This window comes from Echinops telfairi, unplaced genomic scaffold (genome assembly GCF_000313985.2).
Source record: "Echinops telfairi isolate 266 unplaced genomic scaffold, ASM31398v2 ScPeMD7_1713;HRSCAF=2227, whole genome shotgun sequence".
Lineage (NCBI taxonomy): Eukaryota > Metazoa > Chordata > Mammalia > Afrosoricida > Tenrecidae > Echinops > Echinops telfairi.
Genome location: NW_022105611.1, coordinates 4,308,038 through 4,330,211, shown reverse-complemented (window position 1 = coordinate 4,330,211; position 22,174 = coordinate 4,308,038). Strand labels below are relative to the sequence as shown.

Sequence of the window (22,174 nt, the reverse complement as noted above, 5' to 3'; positions counted from 1 at the left end):
GGAACAGATAACTGAAGTGGTTCTGATTGGAGACTGGGTTATATAGAGCAAGTCTAACATCAATGAGTTCATGGTATTGGCTAATTCAAGTAGGTCATAGAAGAACACTCACAAGACAGGACAGAAAGGATGAAGAACATGCAAATATGTTTGCAACCCACAGATGAAAGAAGAAAAGTAATTTATAAGTCCGTAAAAATATGAGAGAAAGTGTGAAGTATAATAAACCAATTAAAAACACATGTTCACAGAAGGAATTTCCAAGCAACTATCCTGCAATTGGTGTTTTTTTGTTTGTTTGTTTTTAATCAATTTATTGGGGCTCATACAATTCATCACAATACATAGATCAATTGTATAAAACACATCTATACATTTGTTGCCCTCATTATTCCCAAAATTCGCTTGCCTCTTGGGTTCCCGGAATCAGCTCATTTTCCTTTTTTTCCCCCTCCCCTTCCCTTCCTCCTCCCCTCTCCCCCATGCACCCTTAATAATTTATAAATTATTATTGTATCTTATATTACACTGTCCGGCGTCTCCCTTCACCCACCCTTCTGCTGCCCATCCCCCAGAGAGTAGGTTATATGTAGCTCCCTGTGATCCATTCCCCCTTTCTTCACCCCCTTTCCTTCCTGGTATCGCCACTGTCACCACTGGTCCTGAGAGGTTCATCTGTCCTAGATTCCCTGCGTTTCTGATTCCCATCTGTCCCGCTGTGCATCATCTGGTCTAACCAGGTCTGCAAGGCAATATTGGGGTCCTGGTAGTTGGGGGGAGGAAGCGTTTAAGAACCAGAGGAAGGTTATGGGTTTCATTATTGCTATACTGTACCCTAAGTTCCAGAGGGGTAGTGGGGAGATGAGGCAATTGGTGTTTTTAATAGTATTGATATTGTTAACAGTATAAAATATCAAACTAACTTGAAATACTTTCAAATTTATATTATTTATATATTTATCTTGTCTCATATTTATTTTTAAACTTTTTAATATGAATTAAGTGAAAGTTTATAGATATCTTCAGTTTGCATTAAATGATGCATACGCATCTTGTTTCAACTTAAACAATCTAATTCATTGAATGTCTTATCATTAATCCCACTTCCTCCCGGTGTTTCCTGTTATCACCTGAGCTTTGTCCTGGGATCAATGCTACCCTTTGATCTAAAATGGTTGATTATTCAACACAGGAGAGAGCTAAGTTCCAGGCATGAAGAGTGATGAAGAACTAGTTCTAATTGAGACTCTAATGTGTAATTATTTCACTTACATGGTGCCTCCTAAAAAGTCTGATGTCATCTGTAAAAACCGCCATCTCACGGTGCATCATCTGAAGACACCCCACTGATAGAGTAGAAAGAAGGTCAGCAAAAGAGAAGGTGACTCTCAGAGGGATGAATGGACACACCTGCTTCAACAATGGGCTAACAGAGCAGTAATTGTGAAGACTGGGCAGGACCGGGCAGTATTTCCTTCAGTTGTGCACAGGGTCCCTAAGCATCAGGGCCAAGTCAGTGGCACCTCACAACAGGAGCACTTCATTTTCCACCATGAAGAGCTCACTAATGGGAGTTGTAGATCACAGAACAACAAAAAGCCCACCTGCGCTCAATGTTACAACCAATCTGATTGCCTCATAACGCGTGATGTTTCCTTTACTAGAAGCTGTATTGTCAACTGCAATTTAAAAAAATCAAGAGAAATATTTTTAAAAGGAAAAGAATGTTAACAACTTCTTTTAGAAAGAAGGGAATAGGGAAATCACAAAGGATGTATTAAAATACTACTCTAAAAGATACCTGAAGGACTAGAATTTTTTGCTCTCTCTAAAAAAGGAATCCATTTTGGTGGTGTTGACCATGAATTATTTTGATAAGAAATTAAAGGGTTCATGTGGACTAAAAAGGGACGGAGAGAGAGAGACACAGAGAGAGACAGACAGACAGACAGAGAGAGAGAGAGAGAGAGAGAGAGAGAGATCAAAGCCAAGAAGATATTAGCATGGCGAGCAAAACAGTCTTTGTCTGCATGTACATCTGGATTCACTAATCTGATAATGTATTTTTTAAAATACATATTTTGCTTAACATTCTTATCTCTGTCCTATTCTTTCAGTACAGATATTGTAAAATATAATCACATGTGATTTTTACCATCCCCTGGGCTCTTGTAGAATTATAGACTAAAATCTTTCCTCTAATTGCTGGCTGAATGTATCAAAATAGCTTCAATAGCTAATAAAGTTTTGAAAGGATAAAATTCAATTGTGTTGCTCAATCCTTTGTGAATGTTCTCTTTATAAATTACTGATATTTCCTCAAAGCAACTACAAATAAAAATGGCATACTTCAACACACTTAATTGAAGCATATTATTGTTGCTGTTAAAAACTCTCTGCCATCCAGGTGATGCTGCCAACTCCCAGCGACCTTATCAGACAGAGTAAACCAGCCTGGTAGGTTTCAGAGACTATAACTCTTTAAGGGAGTAGAAAGCCTAGTCTTTCTCTCTTGAGTGGTTTCAAACTGCAGACTTTTGGGACAAGTCGGTTCTGATCCATTGCAATCCTATACACAACCGAACAGACCACTGCCTGGTCCTGCGCCATCCTCTAAGCATATTCATCTTCCAATTAAGGGGCCTAAACAGAATGAAATGCTCTAAGCAGGTATGACATGAAACGCTGACTAAAGACAGACACACACACTTCACTATCTGTGCACAAGTGTTCAAATTCATTGATGTTGAATTTGTGTGGTAATTCTTTAACGTTTCTTACAGTCTTTTTGCTTTGAAGCATGGTATAGCTTATTATAATTGGTCTTAATTGGCTTGATTTTTGAAAATGAAGGATTTCACAATTAAAAAACCAAAAAACCAACCCTCCCCTAAACTAAAACACAGAACTTGGCTATTGCCTTCAAGGTTCTCATGACAACCATGAAACGGCCAGCTGGTCCATTAGTTGTTTTGCAATGATTTCTATAGTAGTTTAAATAATATTTAACATTGCTGTCTTTTTTAAAATTATTTTATTGGGGGCTCACACAATTGCTGTCTTTTTAACAGTGCTTAGAAAACTTCTCAACAGGAACAGATAACAAAGCTTCAATATTGATGGATATCTTGTGTCTCCTGGGGAAGAACAAGGAGGCTTTCTGCTTCCCTAAGCCTGCCGGCCTCAGAAACCCCCAGAGCAGTTCTAATGCGGCCAGTGTGAGTCAGCACTCACTCCATGCCAGGGCGTTTTGTTTGAGTTTTCCTGCTCCCTAGAATATTAGTAAAGACATGTGCTTATGCCACGTTCAGTTGTGAAAGTTGCAGAATAATATGTACAGTTTAGTTGCCACTAGTAAAGTAAAAGATATATTAGTCCTTTTCCCTATGTAAGAAACAGTTTGAGAGAATGTATAATGAGCTGCTAAGAATATTAACATCTAGGAAACAGAATTAAATGCAGAGGAAATGAACACACTCATATTTATTTCTTATGTGCCTCTGCTATTCAATTTTAGTGCCTTTGTTATATTTTAAAATTAAATCATTTTAAGGTTACTTTAAAACATAAACATTATACATCACTAATGTTATTAATATTCTATAATTTTAATGTTATTAATATTACAGAATACATATCATTCAATTTTAAGAATAAGAAAAAAAGTCTTTAAAAAAACACCTAAAAAAGATCTGGAAGAGTGTGCAGATCTTTGATTTCCTGGAGAAAATAAACTTTCATTTCTTGCAGTTACTTGCTCAATATGACATTGCACTCTTAATGTGTCTGAATGACTAATAACCTTAAAACAGTCCCACAATGATTTAAAAAGATATTGCTTAACTTGTCTGATGTTTGGCAACTAAATCTAAAAATGATGTCATACAAAATTATTTAAAACAGCAAAGATATTTATAAGCTGCAATATTTTTATTTTTCAAACTAAGAGCCTTGAAATAATAAAAGTGACTGAACATTATTAGTGCCATTTAAATGTTCAATGTAACCAAAGTTTTTAAACCAGAGAAAATTATCAAATCATATGGTAGTACTTTAATTACTTTTATAAGGTTTTTGGTTCCAATAATTTCTTACCAATCTATAGTTGCACTTATTTTTCTGCCTGCTGGATATTTCCACTTGAAATCACTTTAAATTTACTATATCTCAAGTTATTGTTACCTTAATCCCCAAATATTTTCCTCTTCTTATTTCTCTATGTTTGAAGATAAAACCTGCATTGTTCTCAGTACAGAGATTCAAATTTCTTGGATCGTATCAGGTATTTCTCTTGCTGCCACAATCCAATCGATTTTCAAGTTCTTTCACATAAACTCAGCAAAGAACATGTCTGATCTCAGCTTCCTCCAATTGATCAAACTTTTGTATCTTCTATTGAAAAATATCCCAACTCTTCCTTTCCCGTAGTGTAAAGCCCACGGCAATCTTTCGCAGTCTCTCCAGCTTTATATTGTATCTATCCTCTTCAAGCATTCGAATCCAGCTACACCAACACTGATCCTGCAAACATTTCTTTTTATAGCTTCCTTTTCCTATGGATTCGTCTGCTCATTTAGGATGCCTTCAACCCCATGTCTTATATTGGAATCTAGCTATTTGGGGAGGAATGTTTGACATGCCATCACTTAAATGAAGATAATCCTAATTTTCCTTCACTTCTCTGATTCCTAAAATTGTCTGATTTATGTGCCCAACTGTATTACAGTGAACCCTCGCCACTTCGCGCTTCGACTTCCACGGCTTCACTCTATCGCGGTTTTTGCGTAACAGCGCATGCTCTGTCATTACTGCCACTGATTGGCTCATACTGTACACGCTTGATGCCATAAGTAATATAATAAATAATAAATGATAATTGTAACGTCCAAAATGTTTTACTGTATTTTCCCTTTTTCGTTTAATAAATTGGGTAATACGAGTGTAATGGTGACTAAAGGGTGTTTTTTCATGTCCTCTATGCTCTAACTACGAAAATATTTGATTTACAAATAAGGAATCCTACTTCGCGGAATTTCATTTATCACGGTAGGGTCTAGAACCGATTAACCGCGATAAACGAGGGTTCACTGTATATACTTTTGCTTTTGTAGCATTTTCTTTCAGTATTGATATTCTAAAAATATCTCAAGGTCAATAACTCTTTCTAACTCAGTGTTGCATAATCTTTAACATCTTACACAGAGTATATGCATTCAAAATAAATTTGCTTTGGAAACACTAATCTGAACATAAATAAGGACTTTAGAGATGAGTAATTCTTATACAGTTTATTCCCATACTCAACAATTAATTTTGAAGTGTCTAAAATGTGCTAAAATCTATACTAGGGGTCCATGTAAACTTCAGAATTAAGGATTATTTTAAACCAAAAAAAGTAAGAGAGGAGGCACTAGGGCAGAAACAGAATCAGTCCCAAAGAATCTAACGCCAGACATTAAACATTTTGACAAATGTAAACTTTTAGTCTTTCCTTGTTTACAAGAAGGAAACACAGTCATTCTCACATGTGTATGTAAGTGAAAATTGTACTAAATATTAAACAGAAAGACCCTTGAAAAGTAGGTAAATGTGATTTTTAACTCGGACTGATTGTGTCCAGTTAATTCCACACATTTATAAAAACATTAAGTACCAGTTTAAAGATATAAAAATAGAAACTACTATATCAAAGATAGTATGGGCACTGATAATAACCATAAAATGATGCCAACATATTTTTGAGAGATGACATTTGAATGGGATATTAGTGTGGGAACTGACTTAGATAAATTTTTGAAGTTAGAAGCCTTTAGCCAAGAAATCTCCTTGAGAAGTCAGTCCATTTTCCCCTCATACTATTGGAAATTCTCAGGTGTCAGAGGCAATAAGAAGTGACTAGGATTGGTTCTTGTGTCTAAAAATAATAACAACTATGATCCTGTCTGTATATGGGCTAATTTGACACCCAAATCCACCTCATCGCAACCATAAACCTGGCAACTACTCTTCCACAAACTCAGAGACAAACAGATGTGGAACCTAAAGTTCTAGATTCAGGAAAACAGGTACAATGGAAAGCAGGGATAGGCATAATGGTCACACATTGGGCTACACTCCACAAGGTCAGTAGTTCAAAGCCACCATCTATTCCGTGGGAGAAAGATGGGTCTTTCTACTCCCATAAAATGATACCGATTGAGAAACAACGGGAAAGTCTATGTTTTCTTACAGGGTCACTCTGAGTATGCTTTGACTCGATGGCAGTGGGTTCGGTTTGGGTTTTATGGAAATGATTGGATGTGCTAACTTTTACTTGTCTTCTAAAAGAAAATAAAGTGGATTTTTACTTGTGTGTATAAGTGAAAATTATACTCAAAATTATAAAGCAAATATTAAATGAAAGCATAATATATGCATCTTAAAACTAATGTGTCCAAGACTGAGTTATACTTATTACCAGCCACATCTGCTCCCTACACAACCTTCTCTATTATCTGTGAAGACAACTCCAGATCCCAGGCAGAATATTTTGTACAGCTTGACTCCTCTTTCGCATACTCTGTACTTATCTATGAAGGACTCCTGTTAACTCAGGGGTTCTCCACCTTCCCAGCGCCGTGAGCCTTTACTACAGGTCCTCATGTGGTGATGACCGACCCCCAACCACTATTTTCGTTGCTACTTCATAACTGTAATTTTGCTACCATGATGAATTGGGCAACCCCTAGGAAAGGACCGTTTGACTCCCAAAGGGGTCACGACCCACAGGTGGAGAACCACTGTGTTAACTTTTACTTTAAAATATATCCAGAATCTGGCCACTCCCCACCAGTTTCACTGTCACCCCCTAGCCCAAGCCATTCTCATACTACTTGACGGCTGCAACAGACTCTACGTGGTCTCCCTGCTTCTGGTCCCACTTTCCTTCATCAGCCCAGAGCAGCAGCCAGAGTGGTCGCCGTAAACAGAAAACCATATCATGTCATTTGGCTACTCAAAGCCTTACAGCGGCTCCTTTCTCACTCGATATAAAAGGCAAAACCATTTCAAAGCCAGAGATCTGACTGCATAAGCTGGCTCCGTGTTCCTTATTTTACTCCCGCTCTCTGTGTAAGGAGCTATGGTGGTCCAGTGTAAGTACTCAGATGCTAACTCAGCCATCGGCAGAGGAAACCACTCATTGGGTCCATGATCTGCTGACACAGAGACTCCTGCCAAGAACACCTTTGGAGCAGTCAGAATTGCCGGGATGGTACCAAACAAAATCAGCCACCTCCGTTAGGTTGACCTATTCCAGTCACACTGACCTTTGCCCTTCGATGCCCACTCCCAGAGCTGTCACTCAGAAGTTATCGTGTTTGGCACCGTAAGAAAACTGAAACTGCGATGGTTTTTGGAGTATCAAAATGACATGGTCTGATTTTATTTTAAAACAATTACTCTGGCTGCTTGATGAGATTAAACAGTAGGTGAGCAAGAACAGACAGGGAAAACTAATTAGAAGGCTATCCAGAGGGTGACAGATTGGACCATAGAATAGATCTAGATATGTTTTTTAAAGTTTTAGGCTGATTGTTGTATTTAAAAAGATAAAATGTAGTTTTAGTTGTAGTTTGTTTTTTTAAGTCAGGGTCAACTAGCATACCAGAGTTCACAGTGTTGTGCAGCGGACTTTGGTGGGCAGCAACTGGGTCTTAAAAGCTAGTAAGCAGCAATCTAATGTGCCACTATTGGTCTCTCCCCATCTGAAGGCAAGAAAAGTGATGAAAGTTGAAATCTACATAGAAAAAAATTAGTCCAGCGGACAGATGGACCACCCAAACTTCAGTCTCCACAACCCTCAGACCAGAACTAGATGGTACCTGGCAACCACTGTTCTGAAAAAACCGTCACATTAGAATGTTCTGGGTAGAGTGAGATAAAATATGGAACAGAACTCAACATCCTAAAAGATACCCGTCTTACTGGTCAACAGACTAGTGAGACTCCAGATGATGGCCTGTGGTCAGTCACCTTTCAGATCTGGAATAGAACTCACCCTCGTGTTACAAGAGTTAGACACTTAAAGATCAAAAGAGGGGCATTTACCCAAGAACAAAGGTCAGAGGGTTAAGAAATGGGGAGAAATGTAAACAGGAAACACAGGAATATGTGATGGAGCAGTGGGAGAATTGCAATGAATGAATGAAAGTAAGATGTGAGAGACTTGTTGATTGTAAAATCTGACAATCACCTCTGTGAACCTTCACCTAATTCACAATAAAAAGTTTTTTAAAAAGTAGAGTACAACATCCAGTTTTTTGTCCTGAGATGAGGAAGACTGTGGGGAGAACAGGACTGGAGCTAAAATCTTAAAAGTTCTCCTCCTGTAAACTGTTACAGAGAGGAAGCACACCCTGTCCTACAGGGTTATGAAGACCAACCTCGACTGGACGGCAGTGGGAGGAGCAGAACTGCCCCGAGGATTTCCAAGACTGTAAACTTCAATGAAGTGGATTGATAGATTTTCCTCTCATGGAGTAGCTAGTAGGTTTGAACCACTGACCTTTCAGAACTATGAAATACGATGCTACCAGAGCTTACCCACTACCTTAAAACCGAGTAGATCAGCTCCCTAAGATTCCCCAGGCTGCTATCTTGACAGATGGACAGCCTCATAACTTCTTCCATGGAGCAACTGGGAAGTTTGAACCAATGTCTTCTGATTAGCAGCCCAACAATTAAACCCTCCCTGTGCTAGGAGGGCTCCTTTGTAGGGCAGTTGAATGATGTTTAATCATCAAAGAAATCAGATGTCATATAATGGTTCCTGAATATTAATGACCGTTGGAGCAATTCTCATCATGGTTCTTGGTTTATGAGTAAGACATATTGCTGTCCTGCTGAACTATCATCTGTCTAATTAGTTCTCTCTAAGCCAAAAAAAAGAAATAAAAGTGAACTTCTACAGAAAACCTCTTTCAGTATTTAAAGAAAATGGGAGCAGACATCAAAACAGCTGATAGAGATTTCCCAGTTGTTTTTAAACCCCTGGAATTTAAAAAAAAAATTAAAATAACAATGACACTTTGCCAATCTTGAGAAATCCAAGGCCATTCTTGTCTGGTTTTTATTGAAAACTGGGAAGTCTATTCCCAAAGTGACTGGTTGAGGGATGAAAAACACAAAGCAGAACAAACGATGGCAAGTACCGGCAAGCTCTCTGCAGAGGACCGACAATAACAACTAGCAGCTAGACTTGCTTCTGACTCATGGAAAAGAAATATGTGAAACAAGGCCAGGGAAGCTTAAAAACAATGAATCACACAACTTAGAAGACAGATGTCAGGAAACCATTTGCTTCTAAATTAAAAAAAAAAATTTTAATATAAAAGGAAGGATATAGAGGTATTCATGTCAATTCCAAACTATTGTAATTATATTAAAAATGGGAGCATCTGTTATTTTTATAATTGAGACTAGGTGAAGTATATTAATGAAGAACATAACAAATGTTTCTTTCACTTAAACCCTAAGAAATGCTATATTTTGCACTAAGTAGGTTTCATAACCTAAATGTTTTAAAAACTCATTTCTGATATCCTACCTGTGGCAGTTACATACTAATCCTGTTAACTTGAGGAAGGGGTGGAAACTAGCCTGTCAATCAGGTCATTGCCAATGAGGCCTCTGTGTGGGCATGTCCTTTTCCTGAGGATTCTGGGAACTCTTGCCTTCCTCCCTGGAGGCAGGACACACATACTCTCTCATCTACACATGCCTGTTGACAAGCCATATGGAGACACACTGATGGAGCCAGAGCCCTGGAGCTAGAGAAACCACGTGAAAGCCCACGCCAGTGCTGAGATGCTTCCATTGCCACTGGATCTACAAGACTTTCCACCCATAGGCCTGTGGTTTTCCTGCATTCAGCATCATTGCATGGCTGCGTGAGTCTAAAGAGGTATTATGGACTAGTCTCTGACAAATGGGCTAATAATATCAGACTTATGGACTTGATCTGGACTAAGCTGTTTCTTAATATACAATGGTTCTTTAATATAAAGTTCTCTCCTACATGCTTTTGAGTCCCCCTGGATTTGTTTCTCTAGTCTACCCAGACTAACACAATACCTTTATTGAGAGTGATATGGGTAGAAAACTCAAAATCTTCTAATTATAGAGCACAATTGTGAAATAGTTTTAGAGACTTAGTACAATTAAAGAACACATGGAAAACTCAAACCAGAATTTAAGGCAATAGAGGTCCAGTGAGGGAGAAAAATCAGAAAACTCGGGATTCCATTTCCAGCTTTGTCATCAATTGTGTGATTTTTGGCTCCACTCACTTTAATTCTGTAACCTTTAAGCTCCCGGCAGCTAAGGAAACAAATACATTTGGACTACAAATTATTTTAAGTCCAATTTCATTAAATAAAGTAGAAATTAGGAGGTCTCGGATTTAGCTACGAATGTAAAAAATATGAAAGACATATTTAAAAAGATATCATCTTAGTGGAAACTATGGTGTACTGTCCAGGTTCTCTCCACTGCAATTCTCAAGAGCAGAGCACTGCTCCATCTCACCAGCGACTGAGAGTGCTACCTGCGGGCGGTGCCTGCGGAGATCTGGCCTGAGAACTGGTATCTATGCAGGATGCTCTTGCTGATGTTGACGTGCCTTTTCTCCAAGACAATCCAATCCAGTGACTGGTCAATGGTGGGTACAAAGGTTTGACACCCTGACTTCAAGATAGGACAACTTTGAAGTAGCATTTCACCCATAATACCCATGAGGCCTTTGTGTGACTGTATCATAGTTCAACTTACATTTTGGTTTCCAAACGCAGTCATTTCGACCAGGTGATCTAAGAATACTCCCTAACCAACCTACCGCATACAAATCTCTGCCTTCCAATCTGTCTAACCTCAGACTTCATTCAGTCTAGATGCTAATAAACAAGGAGAAGCGAATCAGTAGTCCCACAAATGACTGTTTGTGGCAGCCAGAGTTTTAGTTAGCATCATGGATTGAATTGTATCCACCTCTAAACATATGGTCCAGTTGGCTGGACCATATTTTCTGATTTGACAGTTATGTAATGATCCCCCCATGTGATGTTCAGGAATAAGCCAATCAGTTGTAATAGAGTGAGAATAGAGTGAGAAACAACATCATTAATACTATTATACTCCTGATTCAATGTGCGGGGAGCTTCTCTGGGTGTCGTCTGTAACAGCTTTTACTTTACAAGAGATTAACTGAGAGAGTGTGGTGCAGAGATCAGAAGGCCTTTCTATCACCACGAAGCAAGAGACAGTAGCAGAAAACATCTTTTGAATCTCTGTTCTTGTTAGACTCGAGCTAAGATTGATGGGTAAACATATGCATATTTCTAAGGAATGCTGACCTTACAAATGCTGCAAAGATACTAGGGTCTCTCCCCAGAAAAAGGCTTCTCCTAGAGCCAACACTCTGATTTTGGACTTCTAGCTTCCGAAATTGAGAAAACATAAATTTCTGTTTGTAAAACGCTATCCACTTGTGGTATCCCTGCTACAGCAACACTGGATAATTAAAGCCGGTTGCTGTCATTCTTCAAAATGAGGCAAATTTTTCAGCCTAATTTTATATCATATCCTTGACCAATAACTGAAGCAGTAATCATAATTTCCATTAACTGAGAATTTACTATCTACCACACATCATGTTTATCACTTGACTACAATCTTTGTCCTCAGCAGTCTGTAAAACTCCATAAAGAAGTCAATATCATTATTCGCATTTCATGAGAGATTAGATGGGTTATTCACCTTCCCAAAGGTCAAAGCGCTGTGGATGGAGGGTCCATGCAGCCAAGCTACTCTGCAGAACACTAAGCCTGTGATTTAATGAGCGCGGAATGCCCTCGGATCTCCATCAAACTTCTGCATAGGTAAGTGCTTGCTATTTCAGCCCTGAGGATTTGAATGCAGGTGCACCCACAGCTTACAATCACCAATTTCTGGGGGAAATTAGCATATCACTTTTCAAATTAGAAAATCAGTATCAAATATAAGAAATAGTGACACACATTTTCTGCAACTCTGACTTTCTGTTTCCCATCAAACTCCGTTCTCAAAACTAATTTTCCCTTTACTGGAACAGTGAAACTACCTCAGTGCTGCTGTGCTTTGTGTTTTGCACTTTGCATTTGGATTTTAAATTTTGTTAGCTTAACCCCCATTGGAAGTTGTTTATCTTAGACTATAGTTGGTTGGTTTTTTCCAAACAGTAGGACAGTATATGAAAGTAAGTATTAAAGTGTATGTGTCCCCCATTACACACACATACCCGTCCCAAGCAGAACAATTTATTTGACTTCAACCCTCTGGAATATTAGAAGTGCAGTCCTATACTGTCTTTATGCACATTTTTCTTCAAAATGTATATTTATATTTCCACGAAACCTCTCTTGCACATGATACTCATTTTTGCTCTTTAATTCTTAACACAAAAATGCCCCGAAGGAATAAGAATATTAGAAATGTGAAAATCCTGGCCATTGAGGGACCGTGGGGCTGGATGGAGACAATTTAGAACTAGGAACAAAGTCTTAGTCTAGCAGTTCTCAGAACTGCAGATCCGTGCTTGTGCTGCACCTCTACCACCAATTGTGTTATTTGGGGACTTATAATATTGCTTCCTTCATAATATAGAGTAAACAATTCATGCCTCACAGGAATTTAGTAAAAATTAAATCTTTGTACTTAGCATAGGTATAAAGTTTACAAGGGAAAAAAAAAACCTCTAGGTACTTAAGTCATAGGGACTATTTCCTTTGACAAAAGATATGCTCTAAATATGTTTTATTGACATGCTTGTTATTGTTTTTGCTATTTGTTTGTTTTAAAGTGGGACCCACCAAATACAACTTGTTTTGTTATGCTTTGTTTAGGAAGAACCCTTGAGGGAGATATGGGCTGACACTATTTGAGAAGCACTAACCACTCCCTCCCAGAAGCAGGAGTGTTGTCCCTGAGTTCTTTGTGGCCTTGACCATGAATTAGCAAACCAAGCAGAGCATCAGCATGCCTGGGCAGGGCGGGGTTCGGGTCAGAGGAAGGTAAAGAAGGATGGAAGACAGAGGTATGTCTGGCTGCTGCCTTGCCACACCTGGTCTGGGACTAGAGTGGAGCTCCTGCACCTTTGGAGAGCCAAGGAGGTCAGATGTCATTTCTGTGCCATTGCCTCCGGATTGGAGAGTGCAAATTTTAACTTGGAATGTTTGCTCTACTCAAATTCATTTCCAAGCAACAGCAAGATTCCCTTCTTTTGAAAACAGTAACTCCCTTGAAAGACGTCAGTGAGTTCACTAGTCAACTAGCCAGTCTACTTCCTCCTAAATCTAAGATGGTTATAAACCATTTCCTAAGTCTTCAAAAAGTATATGGTACAGAGATGGCCAGATAGCAAGCCTTAGAAATTCTTCAGGTTACCAATTTATTGTTATAATATATGAGATACATTTTAAATAAGTTTACTTTGAATTGGGGTTTAAAATAAAATAATCAAAAACCAGCAAAGATGTTGAAAATGTTTTAAGATGATTGAAAAGCTTAAACCTGCAAAATTGAGATGTTTTAATCTATAGTTTACAAAGCAAACCTAAGAAATATTGGAGGCATTTTCCAGAAAATCACAAAGTTGGGGACAAGTAAGATTCCATTGTTAACACTCCTGGAATGGTGGGATGGAAAGGTGAAAATGAACTATTGCCTCTGAAGAGAGATTGTTCCTAAATGATTTCTCTTTTGTCTTGGAGTCTCTGGTTGGTGCAAACAGTTCTCTCACATACTGCTAATCAAAAGGTTGTCTGCTCAAGTGTACCCAGAGATCCTTTAGAAGAATAACCGATACTTTCACTTGGCAACATGGTTCTACTCCGACACGCATGTGGCTCCTATAAATAGAAGCAGGCTGAATAGCAACTGCTCCTGGATGTCCTTTATTTGCTCTTGTCTTGGAAGATAATTCCACTACAAACTTCGCTACAAGTCTATTTCTCCCACTCTTCTCAATTCACATCATAGCCTTGCAGAATTAGACTTGAGCCTGAGTGGCCGGCCTCGGCTCTGATGGAGAAGCCACTGCGACATACAGCATCCTTCCTTCCCTCTCAGTCCCCACTTTTCCTTCTCTCCCGCTGAACTTTCCAATTAAGGTTATGCTAAATAAAGATTATGTTTATTATTATTAATTATTTTATTGTTAATTATTACTAATTATCCAATTAAGGTTATGCTAAAAGAACAAAAAGATGCTATCCAGTAAAGCATTTCTCAAGCAAGGTCCCAAATACTAATGAAGTGCAATGTTAGGAGTCTTTCCCCCTTTGGGCAGATATTGACTGACTTACTCTGCAAACACTGTCACGGAGAATATATCAATGGAAGAGTTCATCGAGTTTATGGTCTCATAGGAAGGCAGGAATTAGAAAAAGAATTAGTTTTGCAACATTGGTATTGGAGCGGGCACAGTGTGTTAAGAGCAATAGGTTGGGAAATCAGACAATCTGGAGCATCAGGGAGCTTCCTCAGCAGAAGTGGCAATAAAATGAGGTGTGAAAGACAGGAGGGGTTCTACAGGCAACAACCATGTGTGCCGTGGTGTTTAAGGTTTGATGAGGCAGGAGAAGTGATCATGATTCTCACGCAGTGAGGCTATATCAAAGGCCCAAAGAGGGAAAGCAGGAAAGACCTATGTAAGCGAGAAAGTTATAGTTAATGGAATGACTGAAGTTCTCAGGGTCTTTAATGCCTTAGTAGGTACCATTATGGATTAAGCAGCAGTTCTCAAACAAAAACCAAAAATTATTTTTTTGTTCCCTCCTCCCAATTTCAGAGAACAGTGAATTGAAGACATGGCTTCAATATCTTGCTTTAGCTATAATTCATCTCTTTTCCCTTTCTACCTGACTGGTGAAAAATTCTTCTTGATGCCGACAGAACAAGGAGGATTATTTTCCTAATTGTAGGAAAAGTAAGAACGAACACACAGAAATATGATGAATGGAGCATTCCATGCATGCAACCTCATTGTCCCCATCTAATGTGCTTTTCTAACTTAAGAATATATGAACATTTTAAGTAATAAAATGTGCACTGAATCATTAACTATATTTCTGTTGAAGATGAGTGATAGGTATATGGGTGTTAATTACACATTCTGTTTGTGTGTGTGTTGAAAAGATTTTTATAATAAAAAAGCTATCTTCTCAATATTTGGAATGCAACAAATCTCCTCCTTGTTTACCCTGTATTCTCTATTTACTCTGATGGAAAAGAAACAGTTTAAAAATAAATGTTCAAACATAAGAAACACTTAATTTCTGAAGTAAATTTCCCATGTCTCCATGATTAGGCCAAACTTTTTAAACAGAAGATTAAAGACAAACTTGTGCATTTTACCCTTTCAATGTATCCTCTTCTTTTTTATGGGATAGATGGATGCAAAGAATGGAAAATCATAAGCACTGATTTATGCAATGAACTGAACTCTGACCTCTAACAAATCTGTTGGTGTCCTTATCCCTGAAACCTCTGAATGGGCCTTTGTTTGGATAGGGGTCATTCAATAATATCAGGCTCGAGGAGAATAAGCCCTAGTCCGAAATTAGTCTTCCTGTCAAAAGAAAGTGGCACAAAGAGAAGAAATGGGAACGATACAAGCCAAGGAAGGCCACCTGTCTCCAGCTGCCACTCAAAGCCAGAAGAGATATCTAGAATATTCTTCTTCAGAGCCTTCAGAAAACAAAAACAAACTAGCCTGCCAACACCACAATTTCAGATTATTAGACTTCAGAATTGTACGGCAATAAATTTCTGTTCTTATAAGCTTCCCACCTTGTAGGAGTACAGTACAGCGGATGGAGGACGTGAATATGCCTTACAATGAACTGAAGCAAAATACAGAACTCCTGACTGCATTGACCCTAATCATGTGCCAATTGCTTTAGAAGTCAACTGAAACGCCACACCCCAAAGTTTGTTAGTTAGATGCATTTTCCAACCCTCCTACTATCCTCCTGATGCATAAACAATCATGCTGAACCCCATGTAGGGAATAAATATCCTGTTAAGAGTTGGGTTCTATAAAATCTGAGGTCATGGTTTTGCATTCCATGTGGGCAACTGGTTTTCCTATTCCTTCTGACAAAAGATTTCCCCTTTAGATCTAGCAGGTCACCTATACTAAGAGTGCCTAGGAAAGAGTGTCTAGACTCCTATGGTCGGCCATTACAGCCCATAGGGAAACAAGTATCAATTATTAATTCATCCCTGTGGTATGCTAGTATTGCCAACTTTCTTGATTAAACAAAAGTTTCTCATTATTTCATTACATGAAAACTACCTTTCTTTAATAATTAGTATGTTTGCTTGATATAAACAGTACAAAACTTGGAGTAAAAAAAGATTTAATTTTTCTTTTAAAAGAATACTATTTATGTCGAACGGATCACTGAAGACAAATGGGTGCATAAGCACATGTGGTGAAGAAAGCTGATGGTGCCTGGCTATCAAAAAGTATAGCGTCTGGGGTCTTAAAGGCTTGAAGGTAATCAAGCGGCCATCAAGCTCAGAAGCAACAAAGCCCACATGGAAGAAGCACACCAGCCTATGCAACCACGAGGTGTCGAAGGGATCAGGTGTAAGGCATCATCAGAACAAAAAATCTTACCATAGTGAATGATGGGGGGAGTGCGGAGTGGAGATCCAAAGCCCATTAGTAGGCCACTGGAGATCCCCTTGCAGAGGGGTTTCGGGGAGGAGATGAGCCAGTCAGGGTGCGATGTAACAATGATGAGAAATACAATCTTCCTCTAGTTCCTAAAGGTTTCCTCCCCGCTCCCACTACCATGACTCGAATTCTATCTTGCAAGACTGGCTAGACCAGAGGAGGTACACTGGTACAGATAGGAACTGAAAATACAGGGAATCCAGGACGGATGAGCCCTATAGGACCAGTGGTGTGAGTGGCAAAACAGGGAGGGTAAAGGGAGAATGGGTAGGAAAGAGGGAACCAATTACATGGAACTGTGTGTGACCTCCTCCCTGGGGGACAGACAACCAAAAAGTGGATGAAGGGAGATGTCGGACAGGGCAAGATATGACAAAATACCCATTTATAAACTATCAAGGGCTCATGCGGGAGGGGGGAGCGGGGAGGGAGGGGAAAAATGAGGACCTAATGTCGGGGGTTTAAATGGAGAGAAAATGTTTTGAGAAACGATATACAAATGCGCTTTACACAATTGATGTGTGTATGGATTGGGATAACAGTTGTATGAGCCCCTAATAAAATGTTAAAAAAGAAAAAAGAAAAAAAAAAGAATACTATTTAATGATTATCTTCTAGTGCTTATTTAGCCATTTAATCACTTTTGTAAACCTTTTTTTTGTTCCTTTGATGTTTTGGGGTTTTTTTGGCTTGGCCTATCTGTGCTTACAAGTATATATTCTTACAGGGCATACTCAAAATTGAAATAAAAATAACAATAGTTATAATATTATTAAACATCCCAGGTACTTGTCTACATTCCAGATATGTAGCTGGAATGATACTGATACTGTGCATCATGCTTCCACTTAGACAAAGGAGCTTCAAGACAATCATGGTAAAATTCCATTAAATTTAATTCCATTTATCCATGAATTTTTGAAGCCCTCTCTTGTAGTAACTAATTTATACTCACATCATGTCTATGCATAATTACCGTTCTTATCCTCTTATTATAATGGGGAACTGAATGTACAAAAAGCTTAAATATCTTACCCAAGGTTTCAGAGTTTTCAACTTGACTAATACAATCAAGTTGAAAGTAGCTCCCATTCCTAATACAACCCCACCACCTAAATCTCAGCAATTTAACATCAGTTATTTTGTCTTCTCCCCTAAAAAATTTGTTCCATTTTGTTTTTATTAAGAGTATCTCAAACCATGTGGCCACTGTTTTCGATTATTCTTATAGAAGGTGAATAAAGTCCCAATGCCCATTATCAAGCAATAATATTAAATAAAATATAGTTCTTTTCTGTTAGGAATATTGTAAGGTAATTAAAATAATGAGACACAGAAATACAGTAAGTGAAGAAAGCAATGTACAGTTAAATTAACAGGTAGGTCATGCGCATAGACATGAAGAATCAATACTGTTCAAATGACATTTCTTCTCAACTTAATCTACATGTCAAATACAACCCTAAAAGGTTACTATGTAGCTAGCCACAAGATAATTGTAAAGTTCATAGGGGAAGGTAAATATTCTAAAATATCAAAGAAATTTTGAAAAAGAAAAATGATTGGCATAAACCAACATCAAGGCTTACTACAGGGGCTTTAACAACAAGACAGTGTACTGTTGGCAAGGAATATATAGCAATAAAATTAGATGAACAGATTAGTATAGTGAGTCTACAAATAGACCCACAAAAATACAGTCAATGTATCTTTGACAACAAAGCAAAAGGAAAATTTAAAAGCAGGATATTTTTCAACAATTGGTACTACAATAACTGGTATGTTAGTTAAAAAAAGGATTCTAGATATAAACTTTATTTACATATTTCACAAAAATTAAATGGATATTAGACCTGCATGTGAACAGCATTATAAAACATCTAGAAATTAACATAGGAGAAAATTTAGGTAACCTGGAGATTGGGAATGAATATTTAAATAACACCAAAAGTATAGTCCATGTTAACAATGTATCAATAGTGTATCAATAATGTATCAGTATTGGTACATTATTAACTAAAGGCTATAGTTTTCATTTCCGTTCACTCTAGGTTTCGTACAATCTTATAAGTTTTGGCAAATGCATAATGCCACGTATCAACCATTACAATCTCAGCACCAAATGACGTGACTGACCTCAAAATCACCTACATTCCACCTGTTCGTCCTCCATCCATACCCAAGACCCTGAGAACAACAGATCTTTATATGGTCCCTAAAGTTTGCTTTTTCCAAGATATTATATAGTTAGGATTATACAGTAAAAGCCTTTTCTGACTGGCTTCTTTAACTTAATACTATAGCCTGATAGTACATTTCTTTTTCACTAAGAATGCTATTGAGTGTGCATACCATTTTTTTCCTTTCTATTTTATGGAAGTACAGGGAGCCTTGGTGGCATAATGGTTATCCATTTGCTGCTAATCACAAGCTTAGTAGTTCAAAACCACCAACTGTTCAACAGGAGAAAGATGAGGCTTTTTACCCCAATGAAGAATTACCTTCTCTGAAACCCACAGGGGCAGTTCTACCCAGTCCTAACGGGTTGCTGTGCGTCAGCACTGACTCTGTGGCAGTGAGCTTTGTGGCTGCTTCTAATTTGGGGGAATTAATAACAAATGTAACATCTTAATACAAGATAATAATAGTTGGGTAAACCTTAAGGTTAGTATAAGTGAATCTTTTACTTCCTGTGCATTTTTTACAGCAAACTGAAATTGTTATAAAGAAATAGAAGTTATAAAACACAATGTAGTATGAGCCCCTAATAAAATGTTTAAAAAAAACACAATGCATTCAATCCTTAATGTTGACATTATTATGTTCAAAGCGCCAGAATATTATGTGCAAAATGGTGTTATGAAAAACTCCAGTGATGTATTGGGCTGAGATCCACATGGTCGGTAGTTCAAAACTACCACCCTCGCAGCGGGAGAAAGACAGGGCTTTCTAGTCCAGTAAACAGTTACGGTCTCAGAAACCTACAGAAGGATCGCTATGAGTCAGTATTGACTCAATGGCAACGCGTTTGAATTGGTTTGGGACCCAATGCTCTGGCTCCAAGAGTCATTTCAGAGGTGGCCAGTCGGGCTGCTTGCTCCTTCCGCCGCAGCTCCCTGTCCTCTGGGCTGTGGAATCTGCACTCTGAGCGAGCGAGTCAGTTTGTCTCACTTTAAACTACTGGCACACTTTGTAGCCAATTGAAGACGCACCCTCCCCTGACCCTGCAGAGAACTTGCTTTCCATGAAAACACACCTATTCCAGCAGCAGCAATCATATAAAGGCCAAATCGCAGATTCTGTGGCAAAATGACCAACGCCAAGTCCTGTCTTTGCCCTCTGCCCGTGTATGCTGCTGTCTCCTTCCAGACTTACGGACCAAAGTCGGAGCTCCACTTGCCTGGCAAAGTAACCACCAGCCTGCGTGCGTGCTCAGTCAGATGCTGAGAAGCCAGAGACTGAGTGCACGTTAATGGCCTCAGTCCCTGGCATCACCCTTTCTTTGTTCATTCTTTGGTGTCTCTTTCCTTTTTAACCTCCAAGACTGGGGAAAGGAGTGGGGTGGCAGGGACAAGGACCAGAATCTCAGGAGGCGAGCAATTGTTCGCTCGAAACATGAGTCTTTAACAGACTTTTAGATAAGTTAGGTGAACTTTCACTATTGTCATAAATATAAGATGCTTGACAATGAGACAGTTGATAAGTGAGGACTAGCTGTAACAATGTTTAGGAACTACCCATAGGTTAAACATATTTGATGGCTTCCATTAAGGTAGGTAGAAACTCCATTACTTATACTATTATATTTCTCCAAATTATTTTACCCTTTACTGCCCATATGCACGGTCTTGGTGCTAATGATATTGAACTTTACTTTTTTCTGATATATTTTCTAATGCTTCTACCTCAACTCACACACTCTGTGTTTTCTTAAATTAAATTCCCCTCAAAAGCACTATGCCCATATGAGAACCATGCACATAGATAATTATACACATGAAAACATGATATACTTTATAAAATGAATAGTTCAGATATCCAGGGAATTATTTTTATATTTTGAATCAATAAGCTTTAATAAATCTTTAAAATATCATTTCATGGATTGCAAGATAACAGAAAACAATATATAGATGCAAAGTTTCTGGATAGGTAACCATACGTTAGCATAAAAATATGGCTTCTTTAAATATTAAGGATATTGCCACAGCTTTGCATAGCTTTTAGAATGAGGTGGTATATGCAAAGAAAAAAGTACATTTCACTTCAGTTTGTTTTGTTTTAAATCAAGAACCAAATGTCTTACCATTGTGAGGGTAAATGGATGATTTTCTAATGCAGACACACTAGGACAATGTAGGATAATATACTGAAAAGAAACAAACAGATAATTTTTAAATGATCAAGAAAGAAGCTAAAATAAACACCAAAAAAGAACATCTTAGAAGCTGCTGACCATTGACTCACCTGGCCAGGTCTTGCTTTAAAATTTTCTTTGATCATTCGGATTTCCACAACATCTGAGGGATGACTTATGACTGAGATAATGGTTACTGGTTTGTTGCTCCGGATACATCTGTAAAGTCTCTCAGCACAGTATAGGCACAAAGGTCCCGAAATCCAAAGCCAAGTCTAAAACAAGATGTTTTGAAAATAAATCTTAAGCAATACTGTAACTTTAGGAATCATGATAGCTTGTTTGGCACATTTCAAAAATAATATTTTCATTTTTAAATAATAAAAAATAAGTGAACAACAAAAAGCAGGTGTTCACAGAAATTCATTCAAACAAGACAGGAAGAAGAAGTAAAACAAAGTGATGCTCACTATCAAACTCATGCCCAGGCATAACCTCCTTTAACAGATCTATTCCCTCACACATTCTTCTCTGTATACCTGAAAAATAGATTTTATATATATACAAAATATCTTTCCCTAAATATCAAGACATGGAAAACCCATGTAAGAAAAAGATAATTTTAGGACAAAATGTAACAATCTTGTTTACTTACAAAAGGAGACCTTAGAGCAGCAGTTCTCAACCTGTGGGTTGAAACCCCTTTAGGGTTGAATGACCTTTCACAGGGGTTGTCATATGTCCAATGGTCTTAGGATCTGAGACATCGCTCCTCTATCCGGCTCCAGTGGGTCCGCCCACATGCAGATATAGCTGCATAATAGTACCAGGCGTGATCATCACGTCAACCCCATCACATACACCGTGTACAAATACAGGTGTATGTGACAGGGTTGGAGCCATAATGTACTTATGTGGACCAGTCACAGTGTCGAGAGCAGCTACTGTGTAGAAAGCAGCTGCTGTGTTGAAAGCAGCAGTATTGGAGGTAAAACAACACTTCATGAATTATAATTACATATTGGTTTTGTGATTAATCACTATGCTTTAACTATGTT

General features: G+C 38.2%; 1 protein-coding gene across 1 annotated transcript in view; it reads right to left on the bottom strand.

Moving 5' to 3' along the window:
* The window catches only part of NOX4 (NADPH oxidase 4), a 192,441-nt gene that overhangs the window by 68,167 nt on the left and 102,100 nt on the right, over positions 1 to 22,174 (bottom strand). The window contains exons 9-10 of the mRNA XM_013006196.2: positions 21,227 to 21,391; positions 21,066 to 21,128 (exon numbers count right to left, since the gene is read on the bottom strand). Of these exons, the coding sequence (XP_012861650.1) occupies positions 21,066 to 21,128; positions 21,227 to 21,391 (228 nt within the window). The remainder of the gene's footprint in view (positions 1 to 21,065; positions 21,129 to 21,226; positions 21,392 to 22,174) is intronic.